The sequence below is a fragment of the Nestor notabilis genome, unplaced genomic scaffold (assembly GCF_000696875.1).
Source record: "Nestor notabilis isolate BGI_N333 unplaced genomic scaffold, ASM69687v1 scaffold4217, whole genome shotgun sequence".
Lineage (NCBI taxonomy): Eukaryota > Metazoa > Chordata > Aves > Psittaciformes > Psittacidae > Nestor > Nestor notabilis.
The window spans coordinates 36,142-55,141 of record NW_009935915.1 but is presented as its reverse complement, the minus strand read 5'-3'; the positions used below and the strand labels follow the sequence as shown (position 1 = coordinate 55,141).

The 19,000-nt window shown below is 41.3% G+C and overlaps 2 protein-coding genes across 2 annotated transcripts in view; one reads left to right on the top strand and one right to left on the bottom strand.

The window, feature by feature from the left end:
* Nucleotides 1-938: 938 nt before the first annotated feature.
* LOC104408445 (lipid phosphate phosphohydrolase 1-like) lies at nt 939-11,336 on the top strand. Its single transcript, XM_010018054.1, has 3 exons — nt 939-1,019; nt 8,470-8,646; nt 10,890-11,336. The coding sequence occupies exons 1-3, from the start codon at nt 939-941 to the stop codon at nt 11,013-11,015; spliced, it is 384 nt and encodes a 127-aa protein (XP_010016356.1). The 3' UTR covers nt 11,016-11,336.
* Nucleotides 11,245-19,000, bottom strand: part of SKIV2L2 (superkiller viralicidic activity 2-like 2 (S. cerevisiae)) — a 43,695-nt gene continuing 35,939 nt past the window's right edge. The window contains exons 22-27 of the mRNA XM_010018053.1: nt 18,836-19,000; nt 17,857-17,962; nt 16,604-16,660; nt 16,043-16,205; nt 11,843-11,947; nt 11,245-11,467 (exon numbers count right to left, since the gene is read on the bottom strand). Coding sequence (XP_010016355.1) covers nt 11,415-11,467; nt 11,843-11,947; nt 16,043-16,205; nt 16,604-16,660; nt 17,857-17,962; nt 18,836-19,000 — 649 coding nt within the window. The 3' untranslated portion in view covers nt 11,245-11,414. The remainder of the gene's footprint in view (nt 11,468-11,842; nt 11,948-16,042; nt 16,206-16,603; nt 16,661-17,856; nt 17,963-18,835) is intronic.

The following is a 19,000-nucleotide window of genomic DNA, read 5'->3' as shown; positions in this document are numbered from 1 at the left end:
CAGGAGCCTGGCTGTGAAGAAGCACAGGTACAAGCTCTGTGCATAAAATAGACAAAAACAGTTTAAGCACAGTTTCTTTGATCTTTCCACTTTAGACAGAATTAGAATGTCTTTCCATGTTGCCTTCTACTCTTGACAAGAGGTGGGTGGGATTTGTTTTACAGCTTTGACACTCAGTGCCTCACAGAAACCATCTGTGCAGGAGAGGAACTTCAGCATCAACTGCTGAGTCCCTTCAGTCTGCACCTGCTAGAAGCCTTTATGAGTTGAAGGCAGTGCTGCCACTCTTTAAATGAGACAGCTAAGCATGAAGCTATTTCTGCAAAAAACAGATAAGGGAAGGTGTCATCTTCTGTTGCTGGCAGGCTAATGAACTGCCTTCCTGCCTTTCCCCCTACCCTTCAATAAGAGATATCGTGGTCTGTATACATCAGTATGTTTAAAGAAGGTAATACACACGTATGTATGGTATATACATCTAAATATGTGCTGTTAACTTCTGCCTCTTGATGGTGACCAAAGGCTACTGATTTGTTTGGGGTGATTAATGTGTCAATGTGTACACTGTGGCACTGTTGACTATTGGATATTATAAATTTTAAAATTACTTATTTACAGTATTCTGGTACTTAATCAAGAAGATGAAGCAAAAATACTGTTCTAAAGGGCACTTGACTTCTAGCTTTGAGGATGTGTTCACTTGCTGTTCAAACTTTATTCAACGGGCTAGTAGTTACTGCCTGATGTGGAGATCAGTTTAATGCTGGAACAGGATTAGCTGCTGAGTGGTGAAGCCTGTGCTGCTTGTCAAAAGCCATTGTCGGATATGTGATGTGCCTAGATAGCCTCCTTGAAGAAAGCTTGCATTTTACCAGTTCACTTGTGTAAGCTAAATTAGTATCACTGTAGACTGGATGTTGCAAAAGAAAAATAATGAGATGCCTGCTCTCTTCTCTTCCAGACTATCATTTTACTCTGGCCATTCTTCGTTCTCCATGTACTGCATGCTCTTCCTAGCAGTAAGTATGCTCTTTCCATCTAAATGGGTTAGTGACCTAGTACAAAAGTTGCAATATTTACTTGGCTTTCTTATCTTGTCTCTGGATAAGCTATTGTCCAGCACAAGTAAGAGGCTTTGTGGAGATTAGTATTCTACTTTCTTCTGTCCTGTAATAAGATTAGTAGTCCAGAAACTGTGGGGAAGCCTCACAGGGACATCTGAAGAAGGTTAATGACTCCTGTGCATGATGATTTGCATTTCTATTAATGCAGCATTACTGTATAGCAACCTTTTCATTGATTGTGGTCTCTTTATTCAGTAGTAACAAAAAAAGTCACTTAAAAAAAGGGTGCAGATGTCTTCAAGCAGACAACTACTGCAGGAAGGTAAGGAAAACAGGTCTCTAATCCTCCCCTTGTCCACGTGGCAAGGCAGAGTGCTGCCTCTGGCTCTACACCAAACCTGCAGCACTTGATACCTGTTTGTTAACTGAACTCTGATGCTGGCTTCATCTGCTCTTTGCACACTCAGTCCAGACATGGACTGAGTCATAAGCAGGATGGAATTGTTAACATGTGGCATTACTCACAGGCAATATTAATTATAACCAGACACTAGTGTGCTGGTTTCTGGAGAGACTGGAGGAGCCTGCCATGTGTGCATACTGCAGAAAGCATACTGTTAAATGTTACTTGCTGAACATGTATACTGTGACAGGTGAAGCTATGATTCCATAGAGAACAAGTGTGATCAGGAGCAGCTGAGGGAACTGGGGTTGTTTAATCTGGAGAACAGGAGGCTCAGGGGAAACCTTATCGCTCTTTACAACTACCTGAAAGGAGGATGGAGAGAGGTGGGTGTTGGTCTTCTTTCCCAGGTAACAAGTGATAGAAGGAGATGTAAACACAGGTCTCACAAGAGCAGAGTAGAGGGGCAGGATCACCTCCCTTGACCTGCTGGTCACGCTCCTTTTGATGCAGCCCAGCATACGGTTGGTTTCTGGGCCACGACCACACACTCATTGACCCCAAGACCTTCTCCTCTGGGCTGATCTCAATCATTTTGATTTAAATGTGGGTCTAAATAATTTCAGGAATGTTAAATAGTTTATATAACTATTTAAATAAGGAGTAGTGTATATCACTTGTAATTCTTACAGCATAGAGATCACAGGTGCATTTAATAGGATGTTATCATGCCATGTACCTGTAAAAAAGGCAAAGTGTCTACCTGGATCAGTTTAAGGCCTGGATTTTTAGCCTACTTCCTAGTTAGACTTAAAGTTTCTTCTGGTTTCTAACTCACTGATATATGGAATGAGTGAAACACCACAGAAAAAACTTGTTTGCAAACTGTCAGACTAGGAAGTTGTGCTGGAGAATGTATTTCGAAATTCATTTGGCAGAGCTAGGTGGGTCAGTTTGGCCCAGACAGAGCCGTTATCTCTGGGATGCTTTTGCCACAACAGCTTCATGTTGAAACTGGAGTGAGCTTGAGCTGCAGCAGTATGTGGGAACCCACTGACCTAGTAACAGATGCCAGATCCCAAACTGCCTCTGTCATCCCCACCCCCGCCTGCTCCTTGCCTTTTGTAGTTAAATGCTGGCACAATCTCTCCTGTATCAATAAACCATCTGATCTTGGCTTGGAGAATGGGGGGACGAGCGTAGTTGAACACCTCTTCTAGCACTGTCCACACAACCAAACTAGCACCCTTTCCCTTGAGGGGGAATGCTGCAGTTAATCATTAGCTTTTGCTTTAACTTCGTGGATGTTTTTAAACTTGTATCTGAAAGCTATTGTAAATTAAAAAGCTAAATGTATGCTGTCTTCAGCAGTGAGAATGAGCCCACTGCAAGTGTTGCAGTTGCAGAAATGAGTGCCTCCCTGAGGATCAGGTTGTTGTAATGGTGTCAGTCTTCGCTGTAGCTGGCCTGGGCACCCGGGATGAGGAACAGAAGCCCAGCCAAGCTGCCTTGCTATTCTGGGGATGGCAACTGTTTGTGTTGCTTTGACTTGGGATGAAAAGGGATGATGAATCTTTGCATGATGTAACTTGAGTGGCTTTCAAACTCTCCCACATTTCATTGGGAAAGAACATCTTGTGTGTACAAGGACACAGGGAGTTACAGACAAGAACAGGAGGGCAACTGGGATTTCAGTGGCCTGGGCCGACAGCCTTCTTTTGCAGAGAGATCATAGGCTAAACAAGAGTGAACGCAGACATTAGGCTGCATTTTGTACTCCTGCTCCTAAATGTGCCAGTCAAGCTTCGCTCATTAAATTCTTTTCTTTGTTTATGTTGGGATTGGTGGTTAGGTGAAACAGCACCCAAGTAACAGCCTGCAAGCCTTTAACACAGCATTTTAGGTATGTCTGTTTGCATGGCAGTAAGTCTGCTTTCCCAAATGTTACTGACGAGAGCTACAGAACAGTCCTTAATTTGTTCCTGCCCACATGAAAGTAGTAGAGGACTACCTAGCCATCAAAAACTAACGAGAAGATACTTGTTACTGAAAATAGTTTGCTTGGCCATAGCTGTGAGTTGTACCAATCTTGCTTGAAGCAGAGATGAAAAATAAGAGGGTAACTGGTCATGCTGTAAGGTTCAAGAATGGAGATGCTTGTACTGCTTCTTGTATGTGCTCCTAGTATTCTTTTAATACTGGTATTCAGAGTTTTTAATAGTAAGCAAACAAAGCAAAGCTACTTCTTCATTTGCTTGGGTGACTGTCAGTGGTGATGAGATTATGGTGAACTGGCTTCAGTAGGACTGAGCCAAAAGCAAGTGCAGTGCTTGTGTTCTTCTAGCAAAGGTTTCTTTAAATTGGTAGACACAATAGAAAAATACTACTTTAAGAAATACAGGGTTTTTTTTCTCATCAGAAAAGAACCAAGTGTTAGCATTTAAAATGGAATAAAGTGTTGTTTATCCTACTTTATGGTAAAATGAGGTCAATAAACAACTATTTCTGCAATGTACAGCCAAGTTGAGGCTGGCAGATTAAAAACCCCAAAAAACGTTACTAATCCAGTGGGAAATGTCTGTAGAGAGTAGATTGATTGTACTTTTGATACAGAGTTGAGAATTGGGCTATTACTAACAACAGATAGGATTCTTTCCCATTGCAAAGGAGGCAGCTCTTGCACATCAATTGCCTTTGGCAGCAGGATGCACCTATCTTAAAGAGGCCAGACGAGTACATATTCTGCCTTTTCTCCCCAGTCTGTTCATTCTCCACCCTTAACTCAGCTGTTCAATGGATCCCTGTACCAGCTTGCTGTAGGGCTATTCAAACATCAGGGTTGGCACTGGGGAGTCAGCAGGACTACATGGCTAGATTAAAAAGGGACAGACCACCCATTTGAATAGTAGCTCAGATATACCTCCACCTTGAACTAACTGCAGAAATACATCCTTTTCACCTTAAACATCATCTGTTTCCAACCCCTGCCACAGTGCCCCTGACACCTTCCACTAGACCAGGTTGCTCCAAGCCCCGTCCAACCTGGCCTTGAACACTGCCAGGGATGGGGCAGCCACAGCTGCTCTGGGCACCCTGTGCCAGCGCCTCAGCACCCTCACAGGGAAGAACTTAGAGAATCACAGCATGATTCCATGCAAGAGGATTTCTCATACCTTAATAGGTAAAACATCTTACAGTACAGAATTTTTGTTTAATAGGACTGAGGGGAAAAAAAATCTGAAGGTATTGAATGGAAAATGGCTGAGGATTTTTAAGAATCAAAGCTCAGTATCTGAAATACGACCTTGGTTGGTGGACTGATGACGTTTTGATAGATTTAAAAGAATTTTGTGCCCTAAAGGTGTTGACTGTTAAGTTTTCTTGTGCAGCCTCTCAAAAGTCTATCTAGGAAATTAAAAGTCACTTTAAAATTAGGTAGGCAGGCATGTGTATATGTATATTAATACTGCTTTGGTGGAAGAGCAAATATGTGAAAGTTATGCTAGAAACGTTGAGTAGCAAATAATTCTCCAGTTGCAGAGACCCTTCCATTCACATCTGTGGCTTCTTTCAAGAAGCCACAAAGTGGCTGTGAGTTTCTCCTCATTCCTGTGTGTATTTTTAGAAATGAGGTACTAGACCATAGATTAAGAAAAAACTTGTGTTCAGGATGTGTGTGGTGCACAGAACATACTTTCGTTATAGACTAAGCATTAGCTAGTAGGGGGAAAAAAGTTGGATATTATTTAATCCCATTACAAGGAAGTTTCAATGAAATCTATTTGTGCACTTTAAAAAGAACAAACAAACAAACACGAGAAACACCAGGATGGATGAATGAAGGGAAACAGGTCATAGCTGAATGCTACTACTGAATGATGAGACAGATGGTCAGAAACAGGATATCGGGGAGCTAGCACGGTCAAAAAGCTGCCATGGATAGGAGCATGTTGCTACCAGAACAGCTCTGGATGTTCCTGCTGCATTCATAGGCTCACAGATTTATTCTTCAGCAGCGAGATGCTGGCAAGGAGCATTACAGTAGCAGTTATGAGGTGACGTTTTCTAAGTTCCAGCTGCTTCTGTAAATTAATTTTACTTGTAAAGCTTATTCCTTTCTAGCAAAGAGATTTAGGTGAGGAGACTGGCGGGGACTGGCTTGTTTCCCTTCTTTAAGCCTGAGCTGCGGATGACTTCAGAGACGAGCAGAGAACGTGAGGCATGCTGTGCCTATTGGGAGGGGCCCTCTGAACAGCCTGAAGTCACTGACTGCCATTAGTCACCAGGGTCAAAGCAGCAGTAAGTGTCAGTGCAGCTTAACACCAGGACATCTCTATGCTGCACATAAAATGCTATATAGAGGACTCGGGCATGCTTCTGGTATCAACCTGGGTTTCTATTTAGTGGAAGTGTATGGCAGAATCCCTTTGGCTAGTCCATTTTCCTGTGCCACCCTGTTTCAGGCCAGGCACATGGCTGTCATCTTGCAAAGAGTGAGTCATGGCAGTAGGAAGAATCTTTGTGGGAGAGCACAACTGCCTGAGCCTATTAAAACAGTGTCAGTTTGAAGTTACCTGCTTAAAATAACGAGGCATTTGCCATTGCTGCAAATACTCTCAACTGAACAAAAACAAGTAATAGAGAAAAAAACAGCTGTAACCAGAACAGCTGCTACTTCTGAAATTAAATACAGCAGTGATCAGTCACACTGACACTTACGTGTGGTATGATTTCTCACTCTTCTCATCCCTAGTTTTAGGGTAATATAAATCAATCTGCTGGTAGAAGGTGCAAGAAGAGCTTTGGGCATTTCCCCTACAACTACTTGGAGCTGGTGGTGTGAAGAAGCACCTAGAATTGGTGAAGCCTGTAGCCAACTGTGTGTATTCTGCAGCTGACAGAGCAGCTGCAAATCTTCTCTAGGACTGGAGATTACACTCACAGCATGGAAATAAAGACGTTAAATCCAAGTTTCTTGTTTGCTTTGTCAAGCAGAAAGAAAATCTGAATACATGCTGTGTAAGGGAGATTCTAAGACTCTTTTATCGGTTGTTAGGTGTTGTGGACTGCCATCTTTCCAAGTTCGCTTTTTCTGTGGTTTGCTTCATCTTCTTCTTCTGTTCAGAAGTAAAGCTGTTTTCCTACCTATTTGAGAGTTGCATAACTCTCTAATACGACTATGCACCTTTGCCAGCTACCAGAAATGCTTACATGGAAGAAACTTTATTACAGCAAGGTATTTTCAGCTGCCTAAAGCAGAATTTTGTGAGAATAGGGAAAGGGGAAAGAACAGCCAGTATCAAATCATCAGCCAGCTGTTTTTAGGTTACCAGCATGTGCTCCTTGGACCCACCTCTGCTCCATTTGGCAGGCAGGCAGGTAGTGTTCTGGTCTACTGTGGGTAAATCCAGATGTGGTATTAATATAAGACCATTAAAACGCCTTTTGCTAAAAGAAGTGTGAGACAGCTAGTTTTTGAAGTGGCTGCACAATATTTTCCCTACTGGTGAAAATAAGGTCACCAGAAACATGCAGTGCCCACCACTTGAGGGGCGAAAAATTATTTCCAAGTTCAGGCTCAGCTGTAGCTTCTTCAGAGGCTGATTTCACCCTGACCTATTAAAGAAAACCAGTTATAGATAGGTTTGATCTTTTTGATGCTCCATTTATAGCTAAAAAAGTCAGCATGCCAAAAATGATGATGTAGACGTTAGCCAGAGAAACCAACCAAACATTCCCCACATGTTTAACTTCGGAAAGTAACACCTTTGCATCCACAGTGCATGCTCTATGCCTGTATTTATATTGTAAATCTAATGCTGCTAAAAGGCAGCCACAGCTTTTAATGCTGGCAAGGGGGGATCTACCAGCAGTTTAGTGTGCTGTTCTGCTGTGGTTTTAGTCAGCTTCTATGACTTCGTAGGACTGTCAGTTAAGGGTTTGTACTTGACCAGAAGTTCTTAGGTGGTACTGAAGAAAGAGACTTAAAATGTTAAATATAACTTCCAACTGTATTGTTCTTTTCCATAAATACGGTAACTATGGTGCCTTTTTTGGCGACAGGATCAAGTTCTCAATACTGCTTACAGGGTGGATTTGGAGAAGCTCCTCTTACAGCTGAAATAAGAGTTCTCTGTCCTAGACAGACTGGAGAGGGAGACCAAGCAGGGTCTTAGGTTAGATGGGAAAGTAATGGAGTTAAGTACTGTGAATTTGAGAATGCATCAAAAGCATAGATACAACATAAACAGAGCTGAAGAGAGAGAAAAAGCACGGGACCTGCACACACCCGCTTGCTTACTGCAGTGGTAACATGGTTAATTTGCAGCTAGAAAGGAGGAGGAGCAGATGGAGCTCAGTGAAGTACACAGCTGCGGAATGTGATCCTAGATGCTATCGTCATCTCATCGAGTTAGTTCTGATGCTTGACTACAGCTGGAATGTGATGCTAGAAGGCTGATCATGCTAAAGGTGTCTGGAATTGAGAATCAACTAAGAAAGATTGTCAGATCTATGTATACTATAAGTAAAAGTCACCAAAGATGTTAATGATCTCCCTGGTCAGACCAAGATGGGGCTCCCTGTATTTGGAGGACTGTAAATCTGGAAAGTTGCTATTTGTTTGTTTTTAATAAGACTTACCTGTAGTTAATTCAGGACTAAAACACTGGTTTGACTTCCAATGCATTCTTTCTAAGCTGTAAGTATCTCTGGTATTACTAGTGCCTTTATCCTGAAAATTGTGATTTGTCACTCTGGTACAAATACAGCCAGTACCTGTATGATGGTGTCATGTAGTTTTTTATAAAAACATAAAGAAGACCAACACTGACTATCAAACTCTGCCATAGCATACTCGTGAGTGGAGCTCTTTGAATATGTGTGGACATCATCATGTATCTGAACACAAATTTCAGCTCTTTGAACAGACCCTGCACAATTTTACACAATTGCTGCTTCTGCATTTGCTGCATTTTATAATGATTTTTATTTTCCTTTTAGCTTTACCTTCAGGCCAGAATGAAAGGAGACTGGGCGAGGCTTTTACGTCCCACCATACAATTTGGTCTTATTGCTGCATCCATCTTTGTGGGTCTGTCACGTGTATCTGATTACAAGCATCACTGGAGTGATGTTTTAACAGGACTCATTCAGGGAGCCGTGGTAGCTGTGCTCATTGTAAGTAATTCCTGAGGGGAGAGAAGTGTGCGTGTGTGAATGCTGCTTTTATAAACAGCACCTTAGAACTGCAGGCTGTGTTCAGAGGAAAGCCGGCCTCCCTTCCTAGTGCTTCCCCTCTCCGGCAACTTTCAAAGTAACTCCTTGAACTGCGTGTAGCAGTAGCACTTTGGGGAGTGAGGCAGAGACTGCACTAGCGATGAGATTATTGGCTGTTTTAGCTGTTGGACAACATGAAATTGTCCCTGCCCTAGAGCTTTTCAAACGACTGAGGTGGAAATGATCAACTGCAAAACCTTGTGGGGCCTCTATATAACCCTACCTTCTGCTTCTAGCCAAATTCTAAATCTCAAGCACAAGAGCAGAGGAGAACTGTGTATGAGCTACAAGGGTCAAAAAGCAATGCCTTTAGGCATAAGGGCTGCATGAAAATATCAGTCTCTGCCAGCTTAAACTGCCTGATTTTTAAGTCTCATGGGAAACAAAAACTCCTCAGCATGCCTTGTGTGCATTTTGAGAGCTAAAAGTGTTCACAAGGCATATGAAGCTGAGCTGTTCTGATGAGTGAAGAGCTATCCGATGGAAAAGAGGATCAGCTAAACTTGGAGTTGCAGGCCTGGCTGACTTAGTGGCAGCAGTTGTGCTGGCCATCATCACAATGCCATGGTGCATTCAACCATGGGAAGTGACAAATCAGAGACATGAACTAATTGAGGTCGTGTTGAGGAGTTCCATTACCAAGAACTGAGGCTCACCGGCAAGGACCACGTCCAAGATAAACAAATGTTCTCTCAGCTGGAAGTCAGAAGGGCGTAGTTCATTCCAAGACAAAGCTTTGTTTACTTCTGGCAATCGATCATCAATACAAGCCTTGGAGCTGCTCTGGGAAGCTCTGCATACTGCATTAACCGCAGTTAAATGGCTGCATGTTGACTAAAACAAAATCCTACCCCTCACTTTCGTACAACCTCATTTTCTAAGAAAAGGGATGCAGGGAATGAGAAACATCAGGGACTGAAAAGCTGAGGGAAATTTTATTATTTATTAGGATAACAAGTGGGGGGGATAGGATAACTAGGATAACAAGTTTAGTGGGGGCTGCTAGATGATTTCAAGGAGGATATCTTAGAGATGCTTGGCAATACAAGCATGAATAGAAGGTGGCACTACAGGGAATAGATTTGAAAGGTGAAATTATCTTTAAAGATTACTCCCAACAAAACCCTTATGTGAAAGAACTGAAGAGTCCAGGAACAGCTGAGGTGAGAGCATGCTGGGGCAGCAACTGCACATGGAGCACTAAATTGAGTTGAGTGAATTCAGCATTGAGTGGAAGCTGAAACTCATCTGGTATGCAGCTAAAGCAGCCTGCTGGGCCACCAGCCAGCCCGCAGTGTGGAGTATGGTTTCTTCTGCTGCCATAAATTGCGTTCTGAAGTTCTCAGGTTTGCAGTGGGATGGCAGGAGGTGACGCAGGAAGGGATCATGAGGGAAGGCTTCTTAATTATTACACTGCATGCAGCACTGTACCCAGCATGCCTACTGATATGACTTGAAGTGGGCAAAGGGAAGAAAACAAGCTGTAGAACTGGATCGAGGGACCTGTCTCATAGCTGTGAAGGAAGTGAGGTGGCATGGTCAAAGAAATGCAAGGAAGGATGCTAGCCTTACAGCTAGCTATGAGACACATGGACTGGGGAGGGAGCTGCTGTGAATCTTGCCAAGGAGAAGAATGCAAGGTTGGTTTAGCCAGCTTGAATAAATGCAAGTGAGGGTGACACTGCGGAGAGTGACAGTTACTAACTATTGAAACCTGTTCCTCAGCTAAAATACAGACTCTCCTGTCCTGTTCTAAACAACTTACAGAGTAAATTTAACCGTACATGTGGTGTAGGCCCTCAGCAAGCATATTTTGCTCCTTCATTTCAAGTTGTTCAAACTATGGCTGTTGTGATGAAGCAGTGCTCAACGAGGCCATTAGAGCAGTTAGTTACCACATAAGCCTTAAATTTGGCTTAAACCATCAGCAGTGAAGCAGTCAGTCGGAGCAGGAGCAACAGCTGGAGAAAAAGCTACTGAAAGAGGAGATGATGGAATTTTATACATGACTTCTTAGCAACCTTCTAATGTTTAAATCAGTTTAAACTTTGTTTTAATAATGGAATTTATCTTCTGCAAAAGCATTTACCTGTTGTCTCAAAGACTTACAAGCGCAGGATCTTAACACTAATTTGTTCATTCAGGTTGTATACGTGTCTGACTTCTTCAAAGTGAGAGGATGTACATTTCAACCGAAGGAAGATTCCCATACAACCCTACATGAGACTCCAACAAACGGAAATCACTTTGGCAGCAATCATCAGCCATGAAGCATGACCCACCTGTCTTGCTCTTTGAAAGGAAAACAATTTCACAAGTCTAACTATGTAATAAAAGTAAATGCCTTTAAGGAACTGCTGCTGCTCTTGAATGCTCACTTTACCTGTATATAGTAACATCTACCACAGTTACAATAACCACAGTTATTGTATATCTAAACTTCAAATTTCTGTTGGTGCAAGCCCTTGCTTAAAAGAAAAAAGCTATTCAAATTGTAAATTTTTATTGAAAACATGGTAACAGTTATATTACATATACTGTTTGTACATGCCTTATTAAAATAACTGTGGTTAAAATACGCTCCATTAAAAAAAATTATTGAAATGGAAGTATCGTGTGATTAATTTCCCCGTAAGGTGGCTCTTGTGCTGCTTCTGGAAGACAACCTGTTACAGGTAAAGGCTTGCAGCAAAGACAATATCTCTCTTGATTTTTGTAATCCCTATTAAAAAGGAAAACACATTAATATCCAGCACTCAAAACTGACACAATCACTATTTAAATACAGTTACAGGCCTGTAACACTTTGCAGTAAACAAAGTGTTACAAGTCTTAAAGGGAAGTCATTGTACATCCATTTTCAGTCACAAACTTCATTAAACTGTCAGTACGCATCAAAACCACCACCTTTTCAAGTCAAACTTTGTAAGACAGATGCTATCTAGAAAGAGAGCAATGATCTGTTTACCAGGAAGTCAACAGCAGAAGCTTGTGTTACCAAATCCTTCACCCACACCGTGTCCTGCCTGCCCTCCCCAACTTTCCATTTATACGTTTTCCAGAGTAACTTTTTGTACTGTGGAAGTGAAATACATACCCTCTGCAAACTTGTTCTCCAGCTCTGTGTTTCCGATGGCTTTTGCAGCTTGGCACATCTGCCGAAGCAATTCTTCCAACCTTCTCATGCAACGAATTATGCTACCTGTATAAAAAGAGTGAGAGAAAACTTTGTACCTCCTGCTACATCATGTCACTGAGTAATTCGGTTGCTTGAGCCCACTTTGGATTAAAGTATTAGTTCCTTCTCCAACCCTGTTCAATTTATCTAGAAGTCCAAGGGTAAGAAAAGCCACATGTCTTAAATTCGGTTTCTCTTTAACAGTGAAATTCTCCATCAGGCATTTCCTTGAAGCTATCTCCAAATGCTTGTCCTTTTGTTTTCTTCTACTGTTTTCACAGCCTCTAATTTAATGAGAGGACTTTATGGGCTGTTAAGTAATTCCTATTTTCTTTCAAGTACTTGAAACGTAACAAGTTACTTGTTTAGACCTCCCTCAAAAACCATACATGTTCCAGGACACAGTTTTATTTTTTGTAATTTTTTCTGTAGCCTTTGGTAAGTGGTGTACTTCACTACTCCTGCGCCACTCAGGAGTCTATGGACCACTCTATACTACTCAGTTGCATGCTTACAGTAAATACAGGCTCACACTGCAACCTACTACCCACAATAGTTTGTAACACAACTCCTATTTTAACTTCTGAGCTCAGCCCAAGTCACTGTAACACGTGTCACAAAATGACCCTAACCATTACGCTCTCCTAGTGGCATGCAAACTGTGCTGCCTGGTTATTTCCTCCAACACCATCTCGCACCTAGAGTCAAAATTGCTGTAAGCAAAATAACTGTCATAGGATAAGTATAGGATGAAGGGATTGAGAGCGGCCGTGTAGAGGGCTGGTGGGTATTGGTGGATGCAAAGGTGGACATGACACAGCAACATGCCTGGCAGCACAGGAAGCCAGCTGTGTCCTGGGCTGCATCCAAAGGAGCATGGCCAGCAGGTTGAGGGAAGGGGTTTTGTCCCATTTCTCCACTCTCATGATATCCCACCTGCAGTACTGTGTCCAGCTCTGGGGCCCCCAACACAAGGACATAGACGTGTCGGAGTGAGTCCAGAGGAGGGCCAGAGAAATGCTCAGAGGGCTGGAGCACCTCTCCTATGAAGACAGGCTGAGAGAGTTGGGCTTGTTCAGCCTGGAGAAGAGAAGGCTCTGGGGAGACTTTATGTGGTCTTTCAATACTTAAAGGGGGCTTGTGAGAAAGATGGGGACAGACTTTCTAGTAGGGCCTGCAGCAACAGGACAAGGAAAGAGGACATATTCAGACTAGATGTAAGGAAGAAATCTTTTAGGATGAGGATGGTGAAACACTAGAAGAGGTTGTCCAGAGGTGGTAGGTGCCCCATCCCTGGAAACATTAAAGGTCAGCTTGGATGGGACTGTGAGCAACTAAATCTATTGAAGATGTCCCTGCTCATTGCAGGAATATTGGATTAGATAGTATTTCATTGAACCATAGAAAGATAATCTCTAGACAAGGCATAGTACCTGGAGAAGAATTGTCCATATGAAAAGAACATTCTACAAAGCTGCTGGGAAAGTGAGAAGTAAAATAACACTTCTCTTCTAAAACACATTCATATGGTACCCACAGGCCATGTCAGTTTCTATAGAAAGAACAGTCTGTGTGAGGGCAGCAGTCTGTAAAACCTACTGCAATGACATGAAGTGAAAAACCCCATTCATTGTCAACTGGACACAAAGCACAAAACCAAAGCAAGTGAACTGTGGGCAGCTCCCCTGAGCGCAGCCACACTGCGTTGTGGCTGGCTTCGGCTCAGCTCGTCAAGATCCTACTCATCTCAGTTTCCAAGGCCACCCCTGACAACCACTGCATAGTCTCATTTACAGGCAGCATAGCTGGGGGTGTTGCAGATGTACTCTTACTGTGCATGAAAAACCCTGCATTTTTGGAATAAATTACTATTGTGTATACTTACTTACACACAGCAAAATGGTTGATCTGCACTTGGTTATTAGGATACTTAGATCAGCTTACCATTCTTCCCTACAGCTTTAAAAAGCTCTCGTTTCTATTTTTTCCCCCCAACACACATTTTAGCTTCATGACAACTTATTTTCATTAGTCAATCAACACTGCTCCAATCTGTGGCAAGCATGTTTGCTCTTGGAGCACTCAGGCTTATTGCTGCAACCTCAAAAGGCAGCTACAAGTTTTCACACTACTTGTAACTGCACCAAAAGGGGCTTCAGACACCTGACCATCAGTACTAATAAAATAACAGAACACCATCCATCTTCAGGCTTGTGACAGTGGAAGCATGCCACTACCTTACAGTTTCTGCCTAGGAAAGTTCTGCTGGTGCCTGTTAGCCTGGATGGAGCACACAAGTGAACATCAGTGTCTCATGAGGGCAGAGTCTTTCATAAAGTACTTTTAGCATGTTTGGGGAAAGTGTGTGTGATGAAAAGCAGTTTAAAAAAAGTGGTGGCTTCCAACGGGTTCTCTAATGGTTGGACAATTTTCTGCCTCCTTACAGTGAAGTTGGGCCTCCGTGTAGTAACAGCAGTTCATTACTGCTAATTCCACACTGCCCAGAAGGCAAAGAGGAAAAATCACCTCATTTCAGAGCTTTAATCAGCCATCAACAACCTCTATCAAAATTACAACAGGCAACACTAACACCTAACACGAAAATTTGTACTTCGGATCAAAATAAAGACACTGTGGGGCTTTGTGTTTTGTTGTTTGGGTTATTTTTGTTTTATTTTTTTGTATTCTGGTTTTTAATTCTGAAATCACTGTAGCAACTTGGCTATTGGCACAAACTCCCCTGGAATTTAGCAACACCACACTGCATTTAAGGTAATCATTATTGGCAGCGGACATCTGAAGGGCTTCCCCTCTTTTTGGACAATGCATAGAAAACCAGCCAAATTAAAAGTTAAGGGAAGAAACACGCGTCAACCCCTGCCACAAGAGCTGAACTCCTCAAAATGGGCCCGTAAGATCTGACTTTGAGGGAGCTAGCACTACTGACTAAGACCAAGCTGACCTGCTGGCCTTAGCCCAAATACAACGAATGGAAAACACTACTGCCCAGTGTATTTCAAACAGTCAAGTGCCAATTTGGAAATGTAAGTCAGCTACTGCTTCTCCCTCTGTGTTCCCCAGCCTCAGGGTGCCTCCACAGCAGATGTAAGGCTCAGACATCTGATCAGACATGAGGAGGAATCTGCTGAATGCAGAATCAAAGACTGCCAGGATTCCTGTTGCTTGCAGGCAACCTACTTCAGAAAGTTCTGTGCACTGGGTTACAGAACTGCATGATTTCCTCTGTTTTAAGGGCTCCCATTTGCAACTGTGTACATACGAAAGATAAAACAGCATTTGAAAGAGGCAAGACAATGGTGACAGGAACGACTTCAAGACGAATTTTCAAGTACCAGCAATTACACAGAGAGTTGTAAGACTGGTGCACCCATCCTACTGTTCTTCACAACTTTCAACACTGCTGATAAAAGATGAAATCAGGTTTCCATTCTGGCCTGACCTTCAGGTGGATGGTTTGTCTTTTTACAAAGTATCTGGGCTTTAAGTCACCCTACTTTTTAAATGATGAAAACTAAGCATCCTTCCTCAAGCAGCAGTTTCTAGTTCTCCAGTTTTAGGAACCATACTGACCCAGGTGACAGGTTACATCTAGGCTATTCAAGTATCTGCACTGCACTGCTGTGATGAACCACCCAGAACAGAGATACGGTTACCTCTCACTTCTGTCATCACTAAGACAGTAGGAGGAACCTTCAATTTACCAAGTAAATAAAACAACTAACTGTAACAAGGATGAGCACAAGAGCTGTACATCTTGATGGCAAGCATTGGGAACATGATGTTTTCCTCTTTTAACTAGCAAAAGAAAGTTACCTTTTGTTGCAATATGTAGGATTTCAGAGTTTTTATAGAAAGTTTTTAAAATTTTAGAGAAATGTCTTTTAAAAAGTCTTCTATAGATTCTTAATTACCAACAGTGTAACTAGAAATTAACCTATATTGTAAACAATTTTTTTCCAACTTAGTTTCAGCCATGGAGAGACTTGAATACATCTGGGTTAATAAATTTTATGTTCTTTTATATGGTTATTCAGAATTACCATTCCATGATACAGAATTACCATCTCACACCTCCTGAAGAAGAACTGATTAACATACCTTCAAAGACATCAGTCATTTTGCAGATGTGAGCAAAGTTAGCACCATTTGCCCATGTATGGACAACATCCATGAGGTTGGGTCTGAAGGAATTCAAGTAATTTTCTTCATCAATTTCCAGTTTTGCTTCTGCTGACACCTTGGCAATTCTTTTTGCACACTCCTTTAAAATAAAGGTTTTTAAATTTATAATATGCTTAACCAGATTAAGCCTTGTATACTATTAGGTACTGCATAGAGGATGAGGTTTCCCTTGCAGTCTTAAACTATTCAGAATCAGGAAGTAAACCACTGTGTACAGTAAGTCTGTCTGCACTAACAACTGAGAGTGTAGTAAGCAAGCTCATAAAAGTTTTTAAAGGCATGTTCTAAATTAGCATAAAGACCTCATGCAAACAAGATAACCCATTACTACATGCTGTGAAACCACATGCACAGTGTCAGCCAAATTCACTGATGATCTAAAACCATCTAAAAAACGTGTGCTTATACTTTACTCACACTCCTCACTCACGTTAACATTAACCCTGAGCTTGGACCTATTTCTAACAGACAGGTTACCTGCATTTGCCGAAGTGGTCCTGCCAACTGCTCTGTCAATTTTGGCATCTCACTGGACTGAAAAAGAAGACATTAAATAATCTCATGCATTTCCGTACATTTGCTCTGTACCAAATTACATGCAAAAATGCAAGTTCAATGTCTGCTACTGCCATCCTAAATTATTCCAATGACTTCTCAAATGTGTTATCAAACACTAAAATTTACTGAGCTCCCCAGGTACTTGTTCCTCAAACTAAATCAGAAAGATCAAAATCTTTCTGTACAGTCAGGAAACACTATGAAAAAAAACCCAAACCTGCCTGCTTTCTGAATATTTCCAAAATTTCTGAATATTTCCAAAATTCCCTCTGTTTAGCTGTCCCATAGTTTTGAACTGCCAAAATGATGATCATTTACTACTTTAGCTGTTACAAGCTTTTCTTTAAGAATATAAAAAGTAAATGCTTTTGGTAACTTAAACATCTGTGGTTATATATGAAAATATGGCTATTCAAATACAGCAACATTTTTATGTCTTGTCTGTTCAGACCCAAATACTACTGTTGGCTGAACCACAATATTCTAACAATGGCTTACCTTGGCAAGCCTTCTACTAACAAAAGTAACCCATTAGCATCTGCTACTAATGTGCCTCCCCCATTTGGAATCAACCTGAGTGATACATGTTGCTTGATATCTGCAGTAATATTTCATATGCAAGTTGATTTTTACTGTATTTTGCTAATGATGCTAAACTTCTATACAGCTTGTAGGTGGGAAAAAACGGTATCTGGTGTTAAACACTCATGGGGTTTTTTAATATACGGTCTGTTTTTAACAGCTCTTGACAGTAACATGGGCAATTTTCAGAATTAAAGATACCCTCATCCCAGAGCATAGGATCAAATATTGTTAAGCCTCTGTTTTGAAAGAACCATTCTACATTTTAAGAATGTGTGTGTATACATACATAAATACAACCACGTGAGCTGAGAATCTATTAATAGTGTTTAACTGCATGGGAGGAATCTGGTAGACTGATTACAAGGACTGCAATTTTACCCAACCTTTGGTATGTCACACATGGGGAAAGATACTTTAGCACTGAAGTTGCAATGCTTTTGCTAAGCTCAGTGGGAGTTCATGTCAAACACCTTAGAAAAGGATAAAAAATGGCTGGTACTGTTATGACCAATTCTGAAACTGTATTATAAACAACACTCTTGGTAGACAGAAATATCTAAAATTCATGAATTGAAAAAGTAACTTACATTCTCTTGAAATACGAAACAGCTTAGTAGTGCAGCTGTCTGTTCTGGAGTTAAGTCATTGAAGATACCATTGAACATCATTTCTGTCAGGAGCAGTTCATCAGCACTAAAATAAAGAGAAGGAAGCTTATGGAGAAGACTTACTGATAAGTAATTTTAAAATTAATTACTATTAATATGTTTTGTGAAGTAATTTGATACAGATAAGAAACAATAGCTTCTTAATTTTTCTTACAGGAACACCAAACCCTAATATATGCTAGCTCTTTAAGGATGCTAATTAGTAAGAGAGTGAGACACCATTTTAGAGAAACTAAAAGCTCTTACTGGACTACAAAGAATCTCCCCTGATAGCTCATAAGTTAGTATTAACAGCTGCTTTACTCAGTTTTCATCAGACAGGCTATCAAGAGACTGAAAACAACCAGAGAGTTAGGCAGCTTATGAAAAGGACCAGAACTGGTGCTGCTGCTGCTCAAAAAAGATTAAACTGAATAATTCCAAGATACTGAAAAAAGCAATAAACTTGCTTCAATTTACTTGTGGAATAAAGCGTTAATTATGAATTACAAAAGGAAGTGCATGATGTGGATACAAAATCCAAACATACTATTCGGATAAATATCAAATTGTAGATAAAACTACACATTCACTTTTTGCGTTTCAGACAAATGCGTAAGACGGGGGAAAAGTATTTTTTCTACAAGGAAAAGCGTAACTTGTCAGCAAACAGTTCCTGAAAGTCAGGAAGTTGGTAAAATTCTGATTCGGCTTCCCCACTTGCTATTGTATTTTGTCCTTAAGTTGCCATCTTTATCGCTTCAATCAGCATACTCCCTTTATAACACAGGTCACAGTCTCTGATCAATCCTTCTTCCAGTGGTTTCAGAACTTAGAAATATAAACATGACATACTAATTTCAGCAAGAACAGTAAATGTGCATTCATGACAACAATCATTTCACACAGAAACAATTACCTGCTGATTTCACAAGCAACCCGCCCCTTCATCTCAATAACATCTGAAGACGTGGCAAACCCCAGTCTTCTCAAAACTCGCTTCCGGCATTTGAGTTCATCCATTTGTAAGACAGTTCTAGCTTTTTTCAGCTCTCGCTTTGCTGCTTTGATATCTACAGCAATC